This window comes from Ictalurus punctatus, chromosome 19 (genome assembly GCF_001660625.3).
Source record: "Ictalurus punctatus breed USDA103 chromosome 19, Coco_2.0, whole genome shotgun sequence".
Lineage (NCBI taxonomy): Eukaryota > Metazoa > Chordata > Actinopteri > Siluriformes > Ictaluridae > Ictalurus > Ictalurus punctatus.
Window position 1 is genome coordinate 12,672,983 of NC_030434.2, and position 23,453 is coordinate 12,696,435.

At 39.2% G+C, this 23,453-nt stretch overlaps 1 protein-coding gene across 5 annotated transcripts in view; it reads left to right on the plus strand.

Moving 5' to 3' along the window:
* Window positions 1–23,453, plus strand: part of LOC108279892 (kinesin-like protein KIF21A) — a 53,229-nt gene that overhangs the window by 11,503 nt on the left and 18,273 nt on the right. For 3 of the 5 annotated variants that reach the window (XM_017494498.2, XM_017494499.2, XM_017494501.2), the window contains exons 2-17: window positions 9,192–9,414; window positions 11,460–11,642; window positions 12,205–12,354; window positions 12,695–12,826; window positions 13,767–13,934; window positions 14,308–14,423; window positions 15,793–15,988; window positions 16,192–16,381; window positions 18,212–18,275; window positions 18,498–18,692; window positions 20,246–20,293; window positions 20,889–20,964; window positions 21,583–21,691; window positions 22,043–22,231; window positions 22,915–23,114; window positions 23,344–23,451. In XM_017494498.2, coding sequence (XP_017349987.1) covers window positions 9,192–9,414; window positions 11,460–11,642; window positions 12,205–12,354; window positions 12,695–12,826; window positions 13,767–13,934; window positions 14,308–14,423; window positions 15,793–15,988; window positions 16,192–16,381; window positions 18,212–18,275; window positions 18,498–18,692; window positions 20,246–20,293; window positions 20,889–20,964; window positions 21,583–21,691; window positions 22,043–22,231; window positions 22,915–23,114; window positions 23,344–23,451 — 2,347 coding nt within the window. Of the gene's footprint in view, window positions 1–9,191; window positions 9,415–11,459; window positions 11,643–12,204; window positions 12,355–12,473; window positions 12,513–12,694; window positions 12,827–13,766; window positions 13,935–14,307; window positions 14,424–15,792; window positions 15,989–16,191; window positions 16,382–18,211; window positions 18,276–18,497; window positions 18,693–20,245; window positions 20,294–20,888; window positions 20,965–21,582; window positions 21,692–22,042; window positions 22,232–22,914; window positions 23,115–23,343; window positions 23,452–23,453 lie in introns of those variants that run through there. The other 2 variants (XM_017494500.2, XM_053688068.1) reach the window with 2 other exon arrangements.

The following is a 23,453-nucleotide window of genomic DNA, read 5'->3' on the forward strand; positions in this document are numbered from 1 at the left end:
TTTTTCCTCAGAAGTACAAACATTTTGCACAGTAGAGTATAAGATGTACTGCTCCATTTTAATACATATTTTCTGAATATATATTTCTCACTTAGAGGTCCAATTTTTTCCAATTTTTATTACATACTATGATTTTTTCACCACACATAGGTTGATGATGCCCACAAACATGTTGCTGAATGACCAGATGTATAATTGGTGTAGGAATTGAATAACAAAACATATAATTGGTCTGCTATGCTGTTTATAGTATAACTAACTTGAAAATTAGTCATCAAAACTGAAATACAAATTTTCATTTCCTTTGTGACTTTATTCCCCATTAAGCCTCAGCTCTCCACCACAAATAATTCTAATTCCTAAATCATTAAGCGATATGTAAGACATGCTCTTTCATAACAGATTTGGCTCAGTTATGGGTCTAGGACTTTTATACAGACCAACATTTGACTATGTAAAACACAATAGTTTGATTGTCTTAGATAACCTAAATTCATCCTGACTAAATCGTACGTAAGCACGTAAGGTAAACACTTATGCAGCATTGTACAGCTTCTGTTGCAATCTAAGACAGTTCTTAAAAAAAAAAAAAACGCACACACATCCTGCAGTCTCTTTGTTCCATTAACGTTTTATGTTAAAAGTAGGGTTTGATCAAGGCAAGGTGTAAATCGTGAAAAGCATATTATCACTAAATAATGGTGCATCAAGAAGTGGCCATTTCAATGATGTTTATTAAGATAATAAATATCTTGATTCTAGTTTATTAGACAAAGTAATAACTTGGATGGGCTGCTGTGTGCATGCTTATTATTAAGGGTTTGTACAGCTCATCAGGGTTCTCATACTGCACCTCTCAGCAATAAATCTATAATGAGTCATCATCCATGGAGGCTGCAAGCACACTGAAAAGATGATGTGTTGAAATTCATAAGCACTCAGTACTGCTTGTAAAATAGTTATCACTGACTGAGCAATTCCTTTATGAAACCCATTACTGAGAATTACAGCAACATTGAGGGGGAAAAAAAGAACCCGAGAAAGAAGCTGTTGAGGAAGAATGTTTATAGCTCATATAACATAAGTGATGACAGGAATTAACTTGTTTAGCTGATGTTTAGTCACAATAAATATGACTATAAATATACCTATAAATGGATCAAATGTATGCCATTTGTTAAATACAAATATATTAACCTTGGCAAACACTTCAGGAAATAACTGGAATCATCTAACAGTAGCACATATTTGATTTTCCTATAACAGCAGGCCTTCCTCTGGTACTTTTAAGTGCACTTTGACAAAAGGAGCTGGTCTCCCTTTTTCATAAATGTTCTTCAGGGATCATGTGATGTTGGAATGCATAGTAATTACAAAATCATTTTAGTAGAAATGATGCAAGATGAGGTCAGCTACAGAAGAGCTCTCATCTCTGGGACAGACAGTGAGTCAGCTGCTAATGAGAGCAGGAAATCAAATCGCCCATAATGTCCATGTCCTCTCTAGAGACCCATTTCAGATCAGTAGCATCATTGTGATCGATTCATGTGCATGACTCAGAGACTTATGATACAGCTACTGCTCCTGCAGATTAGTCTTAGTTACTTTCTAAGTTATTTTCCATATTGGCCTCTCTAACATGTGACACCTAAAGCCCTGGTGCTAGATAAGCCTCCATTAGGCCTGAGATTAGCAAAGGTCAAAATAGCCAGCAGTAGTGGGAGATATAGTTATTTCTGTCTTTTCACGGCTGAGGTAAGGGTTTAAAAGAACACTTTGGTGAAATCAAATTTACACAGTTTTCCACATGTCCTAAGTATACAGTCATGTATAAGTACACCCCATGGAAATTGTTGGCGTTTTTGACATACTTGGACAAGCAAACATTTGATCATCTTTGAAACAGTGCCCATTAATTATCACTGCCCTTTTGTAATAATTTTCACAATTTATATTATGAAAGAAGAAGATCAGTCACATGGAAAAAATAAGTAAACCCCCACATTTATCACACCTTCAAATTTTTAAAATTAGAATCAACTTTATTAATAGACACAGTTTCCAAGAGGATCAAATGTTTGCAAATGTGGCAAAAGTATGTGAACCTCTAGGATTAGCAGTTTAATTTAAAGGTGAAATTAGTCAGGTGTTTTCAATCAATGGTTGTGAGTGGGCACCCTGTTTTATTTAAAAAACAGGGATCTTTCAAAGTCTGATCTTCACAACACATATTTGTGGAAGTGTATCATGGCACAATCAAAGGATATTTCTGAGGACCTCAGAAAAAGAGTGGTTGATGCTCAAAATGGTTAAAAATCATCTCTAAAGAGTTTGGACTCCACCAGACTGGAAATGGAATAAATTCAAGACCATTGTTACCCTCCCCAGGACTGGTCAACCAACAAAGATTACTCCAAGAGCAAGATGTTTAGTAGTCCATGAGGTCACAGAGGAACCCAGGGTAACTTCTAAGCAACTAAAGGCCTCTCACACATCGGCTATTGCTAATGTTCATGAGTCCACCATCAGGAGAACACTGAACCAGAATGGTGTGTATGGCAGGGTTGCAACGAGAATGTCACTGCTCTCCAAAAAGAACATTACTGCCCATCTGTAGTTAGCTAAAAATCATGTGCACAAGCCAGAAGGCTAATGGAAAACATTTTTGTGGACGGACAAGACCAAAATAGAATTTTTGGTTTAAATGAGAAGTGTTATGTTTGGAGAAGGAAAACACTGGATTCCAGCATAAGAACCATATCCCATCTGTGAAACATGATGGTGGTAGTATCATGGTTTGGGCCTGTTTTGCTGCATCTGGGCCAGGACGACTTGCCATCATTGATGAAACACTGAATTCTGAATTATAACAGCAAATTATAAAAGAAAATGTCAGGACATCTGTCCATGAACTGAATCTCAAGAGAAAGTGGGCCATGCAGTGGGACAATGACCCTGCAAGTCATTCTATGGTTAAAGGAGAATGGTTAAAGGAGAATAAAGTTAATGTTTTGGAATGGCCAAGTTAAAGTCCTGCCCTTAATCCTTTAGAAATGTTGTGGAAGGATCTGAAGCAATCAGTTCATGTGAGGAAACCCACCAACATCCCAGAGCTGAAGTTATGTACTGAGGAACGGGTGAAAAATTCCTCCAGGCTGATGTACAGGACTGATCAACAGCTGCAGAAAATGTTTAGTTGCAGTTATTGCTGCACAAAGGGGTCACACCAGATACTGAAAGCAAAGGTTCACATACTTTTGCCACTCACAGATATTTAATATTGCATCATTTTCGTCAATAATTAAATGACCAAGTATAATATTTTTGTCTCATTTATTTAATTCGTTTCTCTTCGTCTACTTTTAGGACTTGTGAAGATCTGATGATATTTTAGGTCATTATTTTAGCAGATATATAGAAAATTGTAAAGGATTCACAAGCATTCAAGCACCACTGCATGTTTGCTAACAAATAAAGTCTTCTATTCTCTTAACATTGGACAACTGAAATGACATTTCAGTGGCATTTGTACATCAGATGCAAAATTGTTTTAATTTGCAATGCAAACACAGTGAGTTAAGGAGTTTTATTCCATGTCTCAGGCTACCATTGTGTGAAGGTGGAGTTGTACTGAAAGCCTGTTACACAAATGATGAAGTTGCTTGGATAATGTAGCATATCTGTGTTGTAGATTCAAGCTGACGATTTAAATATGTAAATATGTATTTATGGAAATGACTTTGCATGAGACATCCTGTGGTAGGGCAACGTGTTGGGCGCGCAAGGATTGTACCTGCAGTCCTAAACTATAGAAGTTGTATAGCAATAAAGTGTGTTTTTAAAATTATTTCTATTACCCAATATATCTCACAGTTATTTCTATGAATATTAACTATATTGTTAGTAAGTAAGTAGTCTTAGCATCAGACACTCCTCACTCCTCAGGGATAAGAGGGTATGATATCTTTTGTACACTTTTCTGGCCTCAAATTTTAGGATCTTGAAGGGTGTGATTTATTTGGCTGCCTGCACGTCTGTGTATACGCACTTCCTACTCGTGTTCCTGTTTCCGGGAAAAAGACAAACATGATATTGTCACTGGACCAGCAAGTGGGCAGGGAATCCCATCTTTAAGTTATTAAAGAGTTTTACTTTTATCTGTTATCAGCAAGTAAATGAGATAATCCAGAACAAACATTACATTTATAGAATTGTAGCTCAGCTCAAACCCTGAGAAGAGGAAGCTCAGTGAGGTTAGCGGTCACTGTAATTGTTGTAATGAGGCCTGTAGCTTAAAACTTAGTAAACCCATCTCAGGGTTAGTGGTTAGAAGGTTTGAGAGCCTTATACAGCTCACCTTTTCCCTCAATATTCACCTCTTTTCCCTCAAATCGGTTTACCTGCTATAGCAAAATGCTAATAGTGCTTTATGTTTTAGTTAAAAGCATATGGTTATTACTAATTCTGGTTGTTAAATGAAAATAGTATGATGACTGAAATACAAGAGAAGGACTGAAAAGGCCTCACTCAATCCAGCTTTTTCAGCAGGGTAAAGTATAGAAAGACCCATGAAGGCAGCCCTTATCCTGGTCCTGGCAGTGTTTTGTTTACATTTAAACCTAAATCTGAAACCTGTGTTTGAGCCCCAGAGTTGCTACATGAACACCATGTGGAGAGTCAGGCCAAGAAATGGCTGTATTTTTATTACCATCTCAGAATTTTAACTAAAGGCCAAGTTTAAGAGCTGGACCAGGAGGTTTTATTAGGTGTTTAAAGGCTGAAGGATCGACCAAGAGAGACACTGCACAACACCACCCTGGATGGGTATCACTCCATCCCAAGACATCATCCACACACACATTGACACCTAGGGGTATTTTACACAGTAGCCAATCCACCTACTTTCAGGTTTTTTATAGATGGGAGGAAACAGGTTCTCCGGTTTCTGTCCAACCCAAAAAACATAACCCTACCCAATCACGTGGAGAATGTTAATGTGAAACGCCGCACAGACCGTAACCCGAGCTCAGGTTTGACAAGGAGGGACCCTTGGGCTGTGAGGTGGCAACGGGGCCCACATGCTGTCCCTATATGTCCCCTGGACATGTGTGTAACTATGTACACTAAATAGCCAAATGTATGTGGACACTTAACCGTCACAGTCATATGTGCTTGTTGAACATCCCATTCCAGAGTTTGTCCCCTTGTTTGTTCCTATAGCAGCCTCCACTCTTCTCTTCTGGGAAGACTTTACGCTTTATTTTGAAGCATGGCTTTGGGCAGTTGTGTCCATTCAGCAACAAGAGCATTAATGAGGTCGGGCACTGATGTCAGGAGATGAAGCCTGGCCTTCAGTCCCGTGTTTCAATTCATCACAGAGATGTTCAATGGGGTTGAGGGCTCTGTGCAGGCCACTCAAGTTCTTCTACTCCAATCTTGGCAAACCATGTCTTCGTGGAGCTGGCTTTGGGCACAGGGGCATTGTCATGCTAGAACATGTTTCTGCTCCTTCGTTCCAGTGTAGTGAAATCATACTCTTACAGCATGCAAATACATTCTAGACAATCATGTCCATCTAACTTTGAGGCAAAAGTTTGGGAAAGGCCCAGATATGGGGGTCATGTTCAGGTGTCCACTTATTTTTGGCCATGTAGTGTATTTAGATAATGCAAGTCTGGCATTTTAGCACCAGGGTATTGATGCTCAAAAACACAGTAAAATAAAATTGTGGATCTGAATCAACACTAAAGCTGAGGGATTCAGTTCTGTCCCACAGAGTATTACATGTCATGACACATAACAAAAACCACATATCAAATTCTAGTTTGATGCCAGAATAAGAGCTACCCAAAAGAAGTTCCTGTATGCTGTATAAACTGCAATGGCCTCATAGCATTCAGGGAACCAGAGCGAAAAGATTAATGCTAATTAAGCCTTGTGCGTAATACACTAATCCATAGTATCCACCAACCCCATAGTTCTTTAGAGAGAGGTGTCAAATAAACACCATGCATGACTTTCCAATCACTCATTCATCTGTGCTTTTCATTACACCACAGCTGAGGTACCACACTGCTCTCACAAGTAGTGCTATAGTGTTGCAAAAGCACTTTACAAGGTTATAAGAAACTCAATGATTTTAAACTCACTTAAGGGTGTTAATCTGAGAAGGTTATTGGACCTTCGCTCTTGTGTGGAATGTGTAATCGCTCTAAGAAGTTCATTTTGTGTCAGCCTGTCTTTCTGTTGGCTCTCCTCCCGATACATCCTTCTTCTCTCCTCCCATCCACGGCCTTGGTGATAGGGTCCTCAGAACGGCGATGCTAAATAACTGGGATCTGATGTCACTGGCACACAATAAGAGCTCTGTGGCAGTGAACTGTTACTACTGTAGCTCGTGCCCAAGCAGTGCCAGGACCTGCAACACTAACCTGCTATCCAGTTAGCAGCTAGCATCAAGCCATCAAGACTGACATGTTACTGATACTATGCTGTAAATGAATAATGCATTTGATTCCTAAATAAAACCTCTCACACAGAGTCTAGAGTGAATGCTGGAGTTTTCGTTCACTGCTTATCGACGAATGAGTGCTGTGAGTAGTAATGACACTCTTGTGGTAATACTACTTGTGTGTGCTGCTTTATTGCAGTCAGTGAATCAGACCTTCAGTTTCCAGACTGGAATGAATGAAGTGTCAGAAAATGGACAGGGGATGTTGGGATGTTGGGATGGCCAGTGTTAGGCTCGGAGAAACATGGACAGTAGGGGTAGTTTGGTAGGAAAACGGATGAATAAAAACAAACAGAACGAGTTAATGAAAGGCAGGGCGTGACTGTGTACTCAACGGATATGCAGAGTTTCCATGTTACTCTCAGAACAGTGAATGCTCTGTTCATATGCCGGTTAACATTAGCTGTGCAGCACTGTGACGTATTGTCTCATGGACCGCAGTCATGCCACATATGTACACTTAGTGGTCAGTTTACTGCCGTGTACCTGCATTTACTAAGTCTTTAGGTATATACTGTACTATGTAGTATACTGAGTTTATGTTGTAAGTGTACAATTACTGACTGAAGTCCATTTTACCCCTGCCGCTTTTACCTGTACACCTACACTTTTACACCCAAATAATGTGGCCTTTAAGCAGGGATGGCTGTAGAGGTATCTACGCTGACCAAAAAAATCTGCGATCAATGACAGAATTAAACATTTCATGCTGCAAAAAAAAAACTAATACAGAAAGGAAGAATTGCTTTATGCTTCAGAGGAAAGAAAAGAAAACATTTTAATAGAGGATGTGGCACATCAGGTTGTTTTGCCATCTCACAGCTCCTGCATCCCCAGTTCAAGCCTGAGCTCCGGGCAGTGTGTATGTTCTGCCATGTCCATGTGGGTTTCCTGTGGGTTTTCGACTCTCCTTCAATCTACCAAAACATGCCACTAGGTGAACTGGCTACGCAAAATTACACCTAAGCGAGAAGGCGTGGCATTCAGGGTGTTCAAGTATACAGTATACAGTATTCCAGCCTTGTGCCCAATTCTCCTCTGACCAGGATGAAGTACTGAAGATGTTACTGAAGGTCTATGAATGAATGAATGTTTACACTTGTAACATTACCATTGTAACATTGGGATCAGATGACAGCATTGAAAAAAAAAAAAGAGAGAATTATCGAATTTTGCTAGTCTAAACAGTTCAGTTAACTCGACTAAAACTCACCTTGAGTTACACCAATGTTTTAGTACAAATTGAGATTTTTGCTGCAGTAGACTAGTAAATGGTCTGCACTTATATAGCGCTTTTATACAGAGCTCTTTACACTGGTTCTCATTCACCCATTCACACACACACCAATGGTAGCAGAGCTGCCATGCAAGGCGCTAACCCAAGGAAACTTCGGCATGTGGAGTCATGTGGGCCGGGAATCGAACCACCAACCCTCCGATTAGTGGACAACCCGCTCTACCACCTGAGCCACAGCTGCCCGCTAGTTTCCATGTCTGACGAGTAGGCAGACAGGGAAATTTATGCAGCCACACAATAAATATACATATACACATATATAAGCATAGTTGTACCTGCAGCTCATTCAAATATCAAGTCAGTGGTTCTCCTATGATGGTGCCTTTACACTGATGGACCAAATGCAGAGATTCCACCAAATCGTGATAGCAACACATGGGCTATACAAAGTGATCTACAAAGTGACTTTATGGAAGGTGTGCAGTATGTGATAACATGGGCAAGTAAAGAAGCTGTTTCTAATAAAATAGCAGCTGAGTATATACATCTCGGTTTACTCATGCGCACATCTAGGCATATTCGATGCCGCTGACTATTACTAGACACTTCGGTTGTCTGCATATCGGTAATGTTAGTGTCTCTGTCCAGGGTGTAGTGTAATGTGCAGTAATGTGCTCAGGAGGATCCTGGCACTTAAACCACTGCAAGCCAGGCCTTGCCAGGGCATCTCCCAGCCCCATAACTGCTAACAGCTGCATACCTGCAGTCAAACTGTCAGCACGTTAAGTGTGTTTAATAAGGTTCATTGACAGACCAACACGTGATTACTGCCGTTATCATCACCGTGAAAACTCCCGACATCTGTCATATGCACGTGTAAACTAGTGTTACGCGTTTTCATTTCTAAAGCTCTCAGTTCTGTTTTTCTATTCATATTTATGCCTTCAGTATTGCTGTCTCTCTCTCTCTCTCTCTATACTGCTCTTTCTATGCCTCTCAGTGTTTCTCTCTCTGTCTGTTTCTAATTTGTCTTTGTAGTTAATTCTCTCTCTCTCTCTCTCTCGGTTGGTCTCTTTCTCTCTCTCTCTCTCTCTCTCTCTCTCTCTCTCTCTCCCTCTCGGTTGGTCTCTCTCTCTATCTCTCTCTCTCTCGGTTGGTCTCTCTGCCACAATCTTTTTTTCCTCTGTCTGTTTGTCTGTATTTCTCTATTTCTCTCCTCCTCTCTCTCTCTCTCACACACACACACACACACACACTCACTCTGTCTATCTCCTTCTGTCTGTTTGTCTCTGTTTTTCTCGGTTTGTCTCTCTCTGAGTGTCTTTTTCTCTCTGTGTGTCTTTCTGTCCAACTATGTTTCTCACTCTGTCTATGTCTCTCTCTGTCCATCCGTGTTTCTCATTGTCTCACGCTGTCTCACGCTGTCTCTCACTGCTTCTGTAGGATCCGTCCTCAGCTGGCAAAAGAGAAGATTGAAGGATGTCACATTTGCACATTTGTGACCCCTGGAGAGCCCCAGGTGATTCTGGGAAAGGACAAAGCCTTCACCTACGACTATGTGTTTGACATGGACTCCCAGCAGGATGCCATCTACAGCAACTGCACTGAGAAGCTCATTGAAGGCTGCTTCGAGGGCTACAATGCCACGATCTTCGCATACGGTCAGGTAAAGCATGCCAAACATCGTTTAATATGGGTAATCCTCACAAAACTGCATGAGATTAAAACACTTACATGAGCGATTGATGACATAAATGTTGCAGCTTTTTCATATGCTACGTTTTTATTGAGATGACAAGCCTGGATCTTTTTTTTTCCTCTTTTGCCTTGTCTGTTCCATGTCTAACAGCATTTAACAATAAAAGGTGCTTACTTGTTTTCAGTTCATTTCATATCAGCCACAAAGAAAAGCAAACAAGCCGTGAAACCTCTGTCAACAGTGCAACATCGGACATGTTTCAACAGTGAGCCTGTGGGGTGTGTGTTTATAGGCCTGATAAATTAACCAAATAGGCTGTTCCTTAGAAGTCACGTGTCCGTCAGATAGACTTTTCCTCTTTCTCTTAAGTACAGAGCTCTTCAAATCCCAATTACAAAAGCACCCAGGAATTCCACAGGAGGAAAGCCTGACGCTCTACCTTCTCTCCCCAAATCTCATCCTCTCTCATCACAGAGGGAAGGGGGGGCATAGGAGGTTTAAGGGGGGTGATTTGTGAATTTGGACACACCATCACATTCCTCTCTCTGTGGCCATGACAACAACGATTCCCGAGCCCCTTTTGTGTCTGCCTGGTTATGCCAGTGCTCCACGCCAGACAAAGGAAACACTCCTACTTGCATCTTTTTATATGTCAAACTAATGGTAGTGAACCGTCAATCACTGTCTGACCTTGCAGAGGTGTCCAAGCTCATAGTAGGCTTCAGTTTAGCACGGACAGAACCGTGTGGTTTTGTGTTTTTTGCAGCTCAAAAAGCTTTAATGACACCACGGTTATTGCGTTTAAACTGCTAAGAGCCGATTTTCACCATCTGAGTAATCAAAAGTATGCAAGTTAGGCATTAACCCTTGACATTTGGGTCAAAATGACTCACTTTATTATTATTATTATTATTATTATTATTATTATTATTATTATTATTATTTTATTAAAAGTAGAATAGAACATACAAATAAAATCAAGTTATTTTTTAGAAAAGGTGTCCCAAAAGTCTCCATAAACAGGGGATTATGTTTGCCAGCACCACGTCTGTTGTGCCTTCGTCAGCGGATGTTGTGCTCCTTGGTCAGTCCGCAACACTTCCAGTCTTTTTGAATTTGTCAATAAGTTCGGCAGCACTGTCGTGTGTGTGTGATTTGCTTGCCATGTTTCCTGTTAAAGTCCATCACAACCTCGTGACAGCTTCCCGATCCATGAATTCAGTACGTTCCTCTTTTGTCAAAGGCATTCTTAAACTCCATGTGAAAAATTATATAATTTGAATAAAGTAGGAAAAAGTTTGGAAGACATTTTGCTAAAAATTCAAATGTATAGAGACTTTTGGGACAGCCTGTATTATTTTATTATGTGTAAGCCTTTATTAGTTGGTAGCTTCCATTAATCATCCAAATTTAAAAATATTGTATGCTGAGATTGGGTTACAGTCTGTGTGGAGTTTCTGTGCATGTTCCCCTCGCCATGTGGGTTTCCTCCTGGTTCTCTGGTTTCCTCCCACCTCCCAGAAAAATGCCATTAGGTGGCTTGACTATGCATAATTTCCTGTAGGTGTGAATGAGTGTGTGACATCCAATCCAGGGCGTATTCCCGCTTTGCACACAGTGTTCCTGGGATAGGCTCCGGATCCACCACAACCCTGACCAGGATAAAGCACTTACCGAAGATGAATGAATGAATGAATGAATATTTGTATTGGAGATAATGTTTTCATTTTTAGTTCATTTAGTCAAATTCTCTTATCCTTACAAAATGTGAAAACAGTTGAAGGGGCAGCAATACAGTGTTGTTCAAGAACAAGAAATGTTTGAAATCTTACAAAGGTTAATGCAATACTAGTACACTGATTATATATATATATAAAAAAAGAAGAGTTTATTTAAATATTAGCTTACAATAATTGGTACAGTTACACTACATCCATAGCTACCATTCAGCTGATGCTAGCCCTGCCAATGTGGTCAGTCACTTTTGCTTGCTCCATCTTTCCTCGGTCCAGACTGGCTCAGGGAAGACCTATACCATGGGCACGGGTTTTGACGTGAGCATCAACGAAGATGAGCTTGGCATTATCCCACGTGCAGTGAGCCACCTCTTCAGGGGCATCGAGGAGAGGAAGCAAGCCGCAAGGGAGCAGGGATGCCCTGTGCCCGAGTTCAAGATCAACGCCCAGTTCTTAGAAGTGAGCATGGCTATTTTTCTCACCTCACAAACTAATTAGCCCTTTGGATAAGTCCTTTGGAGACCATTGAAGTTTTTAAAATTGGTTATACATTCATTTTTGCTCTTGACTAGCAGAAAAACAAAAAAACGTTTATCCCAGATGGAGTTCTTTACTTTTTTTTCAGCAGTAACAAATATAAATATGACTTTAATCTGATCCTTTTGTCAGTTCAGTGATTTGTCGAGTTATGTGTTTGTTCGGTTGTTTGTTTCACTGTTGAAAAAAGGCAAACACATAAAAAGTGTTTTATTCTGTAAAAGCACACTGTATGCAGAACACTATCTTTTCACTTAATGTGATTCTGAGAAGCACGTTTACGTTACTGTGGTGATCTGAAGCATTCGACCGAGAACCGTGTCAACTGTCCTCCTCAACTCCTCATATGTCCTTCACCATATGTCTGAATGTCTGAATACCTCCTTGTGAGCCTGTTCTGAATGTCCTGAGGTTAGATACAAGCTAATCTTCTGACATTCGATGGTTTAGAAACACTTATCAAACACTTTTCTTTGTTTTGTAGTTGTATAATGAAGAAGTGCTGGACCTGTTTGACACTACACGGGATGTAGAAGCCAGAAAGCAGAAATCGAACATTAAGATCCATGAGGATGCCAGTGGAGGGATCTACACAGTGGGAGTCAGCACACGCACAGTCTCCACTGCAGCTGAGGTTAGGGTTACAGTGTGTGTATGACTGCTGAGTGTGTGTATTCTTGTTGTATATTACTGCATTAGGCCATCCAGGACTATTTTTTTTTTTTACTAGTTCATATTTTTTTACTTTTCCAGTTATAATTACAACACTGTTCAATTAAGATCTTTACATGAGTAAGTGAACAGAGCTGATTTCTTTACCATTTTTGATATAATGAGTATCAATACACTTTTAAAAACCTGTTTAAAAAAAACAAAAACTTTTTGGTGCAACTACAGGCCACACAGTCTTAACATTGTTGTAGATTAGGGATTTATAGATGCAAATCTATCAAATTTTTTTTCTGTGAGCTCAGATGATGCAGTGTTTGAAGCTGGGCGCTTTTTCCCGCACTACCGCCAGCACACAGATGAACGTCCAGAGCTCACGCTCCCATGCCATCTTCACCATTCACCTGTGCCAAGTCCGGGTCTGTGCCTCCAGCAATGTAGGTGGCACCATTAACACACCAGCAACAGTCATCTCCCTCTTCTTCTCCCTCAGACTCCTCACTGTTCACCCTCTTCTCCCTCAGACTCCTCACGGTTCACGCTCTTCTCCCTCGGACTCCTCACTGTTCACCCTCTTCTTCTCCCTCACACTCCTCATTGTTCTCCTTCTTCTTCTCCCTCACACTCCTCACTGTTCACCCTCTTCTTCTCCCTCACACTCCTCATTGTTCTCCTTCTTCTTCTCCCTCACACTCCTCACTGTTCTCCTTCTTCTTCTCCCTCACACTCCTCACTGTTCTCCTTCTTCTTCTCCCTCAGACTCCTCACTGTTCACCCTCTTCTTCTCCCTCAGACTCCTCACTGTTCACCCTCTTCTTCTCCCTCGGACTCCTCACTGAGTCCACACTACACCTCATCTTCTCCCTCTAAACATTTCACTATACACCCTTTTAAAATTTTTCCTATTAAATGTAAGAATTTTGAAGTCTAATGGAAATTTGATTCATGGCAGCATTATATGACTATCACCATATCAATACTTTCTGTGACATTTTTCTGATACACAATATTACAACAATATTTAGTTAAACAGTAAAAGATTTAACATGGATAAGGTTGGGGAAAAGAAACATTTGGTATGAACATTTATATTGATTTTCATTGATCTAGTTATTGCTGTAACAATGATATCTACCAATGTTCAATGTTATGAAAGTACTGTTGATATCCTCAGTAAACATATATTATGTAATTTCCCACAATAGCACTATCGCATTGTCATGTTACCTAGCCATAATTCATAACAAGGACTTTTGTATAGATGTCACGGTGCTATTTTTAGTCAGTCCCCATAATTAGATACTAGATAGATGGACTGTGTTCTCCTTTTCGATTTCCTTTATCTGATAGGGTCTTAATTTTTCCGCCCTTCTCTAGAACACCGAGACCGACAACAGGCTGGCCAATGGCTCCTCAGAAATGAACGAGTTTGAAACGCTCACCGCCAAGTTTCACTTTGTGGACTTGGCTGGCTCAGAGCGTCTGAAGAGAACAGGAGCGACGGGGGATAGAGCTAAAGAGGGCATCTCCATCAACTGTGGACTGGTATGATTCAGGGCGGTATAGTGTTTAAACTGTGTTTTACATTTTAACGATAAGAAAGCTGATGTATACCATTTTTCATTAAAAAAGGAAATCAAGTAACAACTCCACCATCTGTTAAAGATTCCTTAGAGCCACGAGTTTTGGGCCATGTATTGTTTTATTAAACAAAAGCGCACATATTTCTCCAGGGATGATGTTCAGTCCTGATAAGAATCTTTTTTTTGAGAAGCCGGATATTTTATTCCAGGCTGTCACCTGCTCCTAGAGTTGTGGTGTACATCGCCATCTGGTGGTGTTTTACATAAACAGCAGCAGTTCACCTCTGTGATAAGTTGGGGTTTTTATTTTGTTGTCGTTGGTGTGTTTTGTACAGCTCGCTCTGGGTAACGTCATCAGCGCTCTGGGAGACAAGAGCAAGCGCTCAACACACGTGCCGTATCGTGACTCAAAGCTCACCCGTCTCCTGCAGGACTCTTTGGGAGGGAACAGGTCTGCATTTTAAGATTGTTAAACTATGCCTAGCCTATGGATTAGTGAAAGTGAAATGTTTTTTTATCACCCCTCCTCAGTTGGACATTGTACAGTAGGGCTAGGCGATATATCAATATAACATCGATATCCTGATAAATGATTACTTGATACACTTTTCTGAGATATCCTTTGTTTGGTGATATGTTTTTTTTTTATGTTTTTAATCATTATAAATTAAACGGTACTGAAAGAACACTGTTGATTTGACGCATTAAAAAAAAATTGTTGTTTGTAGGCATTAAAGAAAAGTATCGTCAGTCGTTACCGCTTTTAATTTAATCTATTACTGTTTTGCGGACAGTTTGTTAGCTAAATTATATATCGTGATGCACATTGTGTATCATAGTATTGTCCTCAAGTGTCATAATGATATTCTTGTCATATTGCCCAGCCATGTTTTTTTTTTGTTTTTTATTTTATTTTTTTTTAATAATCATAGTTATATCATCAAGATTATGTTCATGCCATTTTAATCTGGGATTAACAATGTTAAACATTTTTTCACAAAAATTTTTTTTTAAATATTGTTTAAGCTATGTCCTGAGCACAAGTATGTTATGTGGTTGAAAAAAAACTGTGTTATGGACTGGAGCACTTCTTTGTGTTTACATGGCCCTTCTGCCAGTCGTTGTTTTATCACTTAGCGAGCCAGGTAAGGCGGTGCTTTGGCTGAACCATCTTTGCAGAAATGGATATAATGCTAGCTAACTCTTGTGCAGCTAAGAATGCTAAGACAGCCTAAGCGAAGGACAGGACAGCACAGGCATTCTCAGCCTCGACTCTTGATTCTCATAAATCGGGGCGAGCCAAATACTGCATGTTTGTAGTGTTATAAATCGGCTTTCGAGCAGTTGAATGACCGAGTGCATTTGAAAGTGGTGTCATGACAGTCCTTACTATTGTTAAGTCTAGGATTTAAAAAAATAAAACATTAAAAACTTTGTTAAACTCCACATACTTAATGACTAGAAACATAGTCTTGACTTATTTTGACTAATCTAACCTAATGCACCTTTAATGCAGCTTCATCACAGCTTTAATACTGAGTGGAACAGCTTAGACACCTCCATCTGTATAAGTTTGTCTGAAAATTTATCCCAAAGATTTTATTTGCAAAAAAAAATAAATCAGAAAGTAAGCTGCATCATATAAATATTAAATATTAGTTTATGCATCTTTTTTCTTGAGGCTTTTTTGTTCAAAGAGCTTTTTAGTGAGAATGAGTCTTTTTTTCCCCCTGAATTTACAATCATATTTTTTTTATCTCTCTATATTTATCTCTCTCTTTCTGTCTGTCTGTCTGTCCCACCCCCCCCCACCCCCCCAGTCAGACAGTGATGATAGCCTGTATCAGCCCCTCGGACCGGGACTTCATGGAAACCCTGAACACTCTGAAGTATGCTAACCGGGCACGTAACATCAAGAACAAGGTCATGGTGAATCAGGACCGAGCCAGCCAGCAGATCAGCGCCCTCAGGACTGAGATCGCACGGCTGCAGATGGAGCTCATGGAGTACAAGACGGTGAGAGAGAAGGGAAGAAAAAGCATGAGCAAATAGTATGAAGGGTTTGGGCTGTTAAGGTGTAGCTCTGAATAACGTCTTAGCTGAGCGTTTTTGTAATACTCTGTTCTAGGTGTCGTTAATGATAGCTGATTCAAAGATAGAGAAAATGATTTGGTGCAGTCAGTGAAGAAATATCTCTGTTGTTCTGCACGTTTGGACAGGGTAAGCGCATGATAGGCGAGGACGGCCTGGAAAGTGTTAACGATATGGTCCACGAGAACACTATGCTACAGACGGAGAACCAGAACCTGCGTATCCGTGTTAAGGCCATGCAGGAGACCATCGATGCTCAGAGAGCTCGACTAACACAGCTGCTGACTGAACAGGCCAACCAGTTCCTCGCTAAAGCAGGTATCCTGAGACAGATCCTCTTTCCATACCACCTCGCACCTCACCCACCCCAACCATAAAGAGCATACAGAGGTGTCATATGCTTTTGAAGACAGCTGAAATGTTTTTGAAGTAGGGCTGGGCATACCATACTTAATATGCACAATGTGTATCACGATATATAGTTTAGCTAACAAACTGTCTGCAAAACAGTAGTAAAATAAATAAAAATAGGTTTGACTGAGTTTGACGATACTTTTCTTTAATACCTACAAAGACAAGGAAGATTACATTTAAAAAAAAAAAAACAATTACATCAAATCAACGGCATCCATTCAGTACCATTTAATTTGTAGTTATTAAAAATGTAAAAAAAAAAAAAAATAATAAATTTAATACATTACCATACCAACAATACCTCAGAAAAGTGTACCGCATAAACAATTATCATGATATCGAGATTTTCACCCCGCCCTATTTTGAAGCCCTTAAAGCTATTAATTTACCTCAAAATTATTTCATTGTTAAATACGAGGTTCATTAAAAAAAAAATTCAAAAAAAGGTTTGCATTTTAAACATGTCATTTCTATCAATTGTCCTTCGTTTCCAGTAGTATTATGTAAGGAATAAAACACAATGAATCATGAAGTATTTCATTGCTCTTGTACCATTTTGCCAGCAGTTATAATAAACTTTATTTTATAGAGCACCTTTAAAAGCAGCTTCTCAAAGCGCTATACACAAAATAAGCAGTACACAGAAAAAATAAAGAATTATAAAAGTTAATCAGAATAATAATAAAAGTAGACATCAGCAGTCAAATGCAAGTTTAAAAAAGTATGTCTTGAGTTGAGATTTAAAAATGCCAAAGGTCTGAGTTCCAGAGGGAAGGAGCAGGGACAGAAAAAGCCAGTTATCAAATTACAAAAAAAACAGTTATCAAATTACACTGTGAGGAGCGCAGCCTGTGATTTGGGGTGTAAGGAATTAATAAAGCAGATAAGTAATGAGGAGCCAAGCCATGTAATGCTTTGTATGTCAGCATCATAATTTTAAAATCGACACGAAACCTGACCGGGAGCGAGTGTAAGGACTCCAGAACAGGAGTAATATGAGTGTATTTCCTGGTCCCAGTCAGGATCCTGGCAGCAGCGTTTTGTACATATTGGAGTTTATTGATTGTGGCTTATTATATTTTTATTTATTAACGAACATGTCATACTACTTATAGTTAGATTGAATGATATGAAACATCTGAAAAAGAAGGCAGTTCCTGTGATCACTTGCAGTTTGGCAGCTGTAAACAGTGGTTTCCTCACTTTCTTTTGCAATCGGACAAAAAAAAGTCCTGAAGACTTTTCAGTGATTGAGAAATATGTTTAAAAACAGCTTTACCTCTGTTACAAAGCACTGATATTGGAAACTTCCAATACATTCCAAAAATGTCTCATTACATAAGGCTTCACCTTATGTTTTTCTTTGTTAAATAACACACGTTTTAATCAGTTTATCATCAGACTTGGATTACATGGAGTGCCATGTTTACGTCCATGTAAATTAATCAACACCTTCTCCTCAGTCAGATTAAAGAGCTGAACAGGGCTGTGGTATATAATCATTGGTTTTAAATAACTTGGGCTTAAACTTGACGTGAAACTGTTGTACTGAACTCCACTGCATTCGTTTATGTGATTTAAAAGTGCCTAATTCCTTGTGCTTAACTGTACATTATGGGGTCACGTAATGAAAGGTGTTTTTTAAGATTGAGATTGCTGTAAGTATCCTAGCAACTGCATTCTAGCTTTTAATGATTCAAATGAATGGGGGGGGGATTTTCTGCTGTTTTGCAGGTGAAGGAAATGAGGAAATTGGCAACATGATCCAGAATTATATCAAAGAAATTGAGGAGCTCAGGTAGTGTACATAGTATCTTATAATCACTCGGTGTACTTTAAGTCCAAAACTTTACTCTGTGTGTGTGTGTTTGTGTGTGTGTGTGTGTGTATTGGGCTCTATCTATATGTCTGTGATTACACCGACAACCCCCCCCCACCGCCCCCGCCCCCTTTTGGCATCATTGTGTATCGAGCTGAAACTGTTTTCATGTGTGTATGTTGATATTTTTATGGTGTCCAGGGCCAAACTGTTAGAGAGTGAGGCAGTCAGTGAGAGCCTGCGTAAGAACCTCAGCCGTGCTGCCACACGTTCCTCTCTATACGGAGGAAGCACCCCGTTCCCCCTCGGCCCAGAGAAGGAGGCATCTGACATAATCGAGATCGCCAAGAAGAACCTGGAAAAACTCAAGAGGAAAGAGAAGAGGAAAAAGAAAAGGTGAGCCTCCTCACACACCTGCAGGTTGACAGGATTTCAGAGTCATGTTATTTTCGTGTGTTTTGGGTAATTACCTATTAGCTCTGTGCCCTGCCCCTCTAAGCTCCAGGTTCTGTGCACACCTGCTGGAGTCACTTTTATAATGCCTCATTACAGAGAATGACAGCTGTGATTATAACACCAGACAGTGATTATTTTCTCCATGGAATTCATTTGACAAGCCCTAGTAAGCGGTTATGTGTATTCAGGGTTGTCATTGTAATCTTTGCAAAGTTTAGACTAAATGAATGTAGCTAACAACCTGAATACTTCCTGTCTTGACAACAATACAAAACTAATATACTGTTTTTATTTATTTATTTCACAGAGACCATAGCAACACTATTCGATCCAACCAAATGCCTAATAGTGGATCTCTGGCCATAAACTCACATGTATGTTATATTGCATACAGTCTCACTTGTACATTGCTATGGTCTCTGCCAAATGGATATATGTACTGTAAGCAGAATATTAGCTGCTTCTTATTGTCAGGACATAAATAGCTATGTTTATGTCTTTATTAGCTATGTGGGGGTTTTTTTTCTGTCTTACACATGAGAAATTATCTACTCCAATTCAGACTTGGGGGCCTTGTTCAAAAGCTTAAAAGTGGATCTCTGGCCTAGGATTTAAGTACAGGACCTTTTTGCTCACTGGCAGTGGACTTTAACCACTGGCCTTAGCTCAGCAAATTTACCAAACATTTTGTTGTCAAAAAAAAAAAAAAAAAAAAAGTATGAATCAGACATTATCTAATGCACTCATCCCAGTGAATGTTTTTTCTAGAGCATGAAAACTTAAACACTAAACAGTCTGAGAAAAGTCTTGAAAAATTTTATTTTTTCTTACACAATGAAAGGATAACAACCCTGCAAGTAGTTAAAACAAATTTTGTTAGCCAGCTTGCTAATGATATAACTTGACCAGATTCATGAGAGGATTTTTAGACATATTATAGCCAGCTAACTAACATGATCTAACCTGACAGGATATCTGAGGAATATCTAATTGACTAAAACAAATTAAACTATAAATTAAAACATAAATTATGACAGGATTTCTGAAAGGAATTTAAAATTCATACTCTTTACAATTGCCACTAGCTAGCTAACCTGACAGGATTTTTGAGAGGATGTCAAGATTCATACTCTTTACTGTTAACACTAGCTAGCTAGCAAACCTGACAGGATTTCTGAGAGGATTTTGAGCTATATTCAGTTTTTAATCTTTATTGCTAATGCCAATACTAGCTAGCTGCCTAATCTAATTAAATTTTACGGAATACCTGAGAAAACTTCTTAAAACTACACGTTAAGGCAGCTAAATAGAAATATTTCTAGGACATGCCTTTGAGTTCATGTATGGGTTAAAAATAAACAGTGTCAAAGATCTGGCATATGTGAACTTAATAATACATACACCTCAGAAACAGATAATCTAGCAAAAAATTTTTCACTTACCCGTGTTTCTTGGTCTATTCTCTCACCTTCACTCACTCTCCTCATCTGAAGACTACGGCAGATGGCAAAATGTGCCTACGACGACCCTGACAAAGACAGGTTTGATTTCATAACTTTGCAACTAACCCTTTAACATCACTTTTTATAGAATGTATATTGTACCTGCAGGTGGATGCCATCTTGGGAGAAACAGACCACCCTTATACTCTAATTCACCTCTAACTTCAGTTACTCTGCTTTTCATCCATAGTCTTAAATGAGTGCTTCTGGTCTATCGATTAACTTATTCACTTATTTTCCATTGCTTTAACATTCAGAATGACCTTCATATAATTTGTGTCTCTTCAGAATCCACGGGTTTCTGACTGTTTAATCGCTGAATGATTGATCTTCACTTCCTAGAGTGTGTTAACTTGTGACAAAAATGCAGACTAAAAACAGAAATTGACAACAACTTAAAAAAAAAAAAAAAAAAAATCAGTAAACAACTTTAAAACTTGCTTAGTGATCATTTTAATCATTTCCTGTATTGTATATTTTGGTGATTTATGGACTAACCATCTTCATTTATTGAAAAAACAGGTGCTGTTCCATAATCAGAAGAGTTGGGGCATGATTGCCAGTTATATTTGATTTGTGGTTTTAAAAATGTATATTTTTCATTTAGTTACATATATATTTATGTCTCTTACAGTGTCATTAAAGAGGAGGGGCCTGACAATGACCAAGACAAAGAGTCCTCAGACAGAACCATTGAGGAGCCAGAGGGAGTATGTTTGATTGATTTGATTTTTTTTTTTTTTTTTCTTCAACACTTCCACTGTTAAACCATATGTTAAATAAATACTCCAGAATTTTTTGGAGTTTAATTCCTATTTACCATGTTTCTCTTATTCAAAGAAAATAATGCATTTCATAATAGGTTGCTCATGCAGTGTAGATGTAGTAGCTAGGGATTAGGTTGGGGAAAAACACTTAATTAGTATTAATGAGTATTAATGATTTCCCTTCTGAAAAAACAATAGAAACCCTCAGAATTTATACTGGTTTTAATGGAAACTGTAATGGTTCCTATGGGCCTCTACTGGTAATTTATTGACTTCTATTGGTGGCATGTTATGTCTAGTGGTTACCCTTAAGGACCAGTAATGGTTATCTGATGGTTTGTAATGGTATTTGTAGTGGAAACCATTCGAATTTCTGTGATGGTTTCTATTGTTTTTTTCCACAACAGGGTTAGGCATTTAAATTTTTATCTTTGCTATTGATATACATTTATATTCATTTTGTGAAGCAGCATGACTGCATTACTTTAAGCATCACATGATTGCAAGATCTCTAAAGTTAATTTGATTTGCCACTTTTGCCACTTTTGACTGATTGTATAGGAAGGAAGCGATCATGAGGAAGGAGATGACTGTGAGGGAGAGGAAGAGGAGGATGAGATGGAGGCAGACGAGAGCTCGGATGAGTCAGACTCAGAGCTGGATGAGAAAGGTAAAAACATACACATTTTCCTAGAAGCAAATCTCCCTAAAGGCAAAGTTTGGCCAAGGAAATAGTTTAGAATTTTCTTTTTACTCAAAACCAAACGTAGTTGGTGTAGTTTGTTATCGAGTTTCCACAACATAATTGAATGAAAAGCATGATTTGTCTCTCTTTAGTAGAATAGAATGGTAAAGGACTGCATCACACCACCCTGTTGTTGACTATTTTTCCTTTTAATCATTGTGTTTTAGTCCTTATTGAACCAAAAAGTCAGTTAACCTGCGCTGTTGGAAAACATCTGTTGATCAGTGAAGTGCCTGTTTTCCAAGCATGGATTATATGGTGTGTGATTGTTCACAGACAGCGTCCAAGAAGATCTGGCCAACATTACTTGTGAGATCGCAATTAAACAGAAGCTGATCGATGAACTGGAGAACAGTCAGCGGCGTCTACACACACTGAAACAGCAGTACGAGCAGAAACTCACGATGCTGCAGAACAAGATCCGAGACACGCAACTGGAGAGAGACCGGGTGCTGCACGGCATGGGTACGCCACTCTGTCCACAACACCTGATTATGATTATTTACAATCAAATTACAAACGTTTTTATATTTTATTACTGAGGCATAGCAACGCAATCCAGGCAACATTGTTATCAGTGTTGCTGTTCTTATTTTCAGACAGGCAAAGCCACAGATCGCTTTGCTTGAAACCACAGGCACAGAAACTCTGAAATTTAATCTATCTTCCCATATGGCGACATGGGGCTTGTTATTACATGCCAGATACAAATACAAAGTCAGTCTTTTTCTTCTGCTAAATCAAATAATATGCCAAGGGGTAATTTCATTTCTTCTGGCTGCGTGCATCTGTGCACAATAAAATTCCTTTAGTGAATTCAGTGTTGCATATTTATTCACATTTACATATTCATCCATAATTACACATTCATCCATATTTATTAGAGTGGTTTTATAATAGACAAAGCAACGCAGAGTGAACAGAAAACAATTATATTTTTAGATTTATTATTTTATTTTTTACACAGTTCTGCATGACTACTAAAAATGAAACATCAGTTGGCATTTATTTCTAGCTTGCTAATTACGTGCTAATTACTACCTGCTCTGCTTGATCTGTTTGCTGGTATTAATTCATCAATAGCCTCATTAGAATCTGTGAATGTACCACCGCTTGAGTGTTATATTGAAGATGGCATGTTCCTGCAGGCTCGGTGGAGTCGGGCACGGAGGAGAAGGCGAAGAAGATCAAGGCGGAGTACGAGAGAAAGCTGAGCTCAATGAATAAGGAGCTGCAGAAACTGCATTCGGCTCAGAAGGAGCACGCACGCCTGCTAAAGAACCAGTCACAGTACGAGAAACAGCTCAAGAAGCTCCAACAGGAGGTCTCTGAGATGAAGAAGACGAAGGTATGTATACATGTATGCGGTTTAATGTGTAGAAATAACAAAACAAAAACCAATTGCAAATTCCCCCAAATGTGGTCAGTCTAAGCTAATTTAGTCTGTTTAACGTCAATAAAAAGTGCACGTCTAAAGTACATGCCGAATGTGAAAGACACTGATTGAGTCAGTAATACTTCAGTAGGGTTCAGAATTAAGCAGTGTTTTAGCATCATGTTAATAATGTCATGCTCAGGTTGGGCTGATGAAGCAAATGAAGGAGCAGCAGGAGAGGAGCCGTGTCTCAGAAACCCGCCGCAACCGGGAGATCGCAACGCTCAAGAAGGACCAGCGGAGACAGGAGGT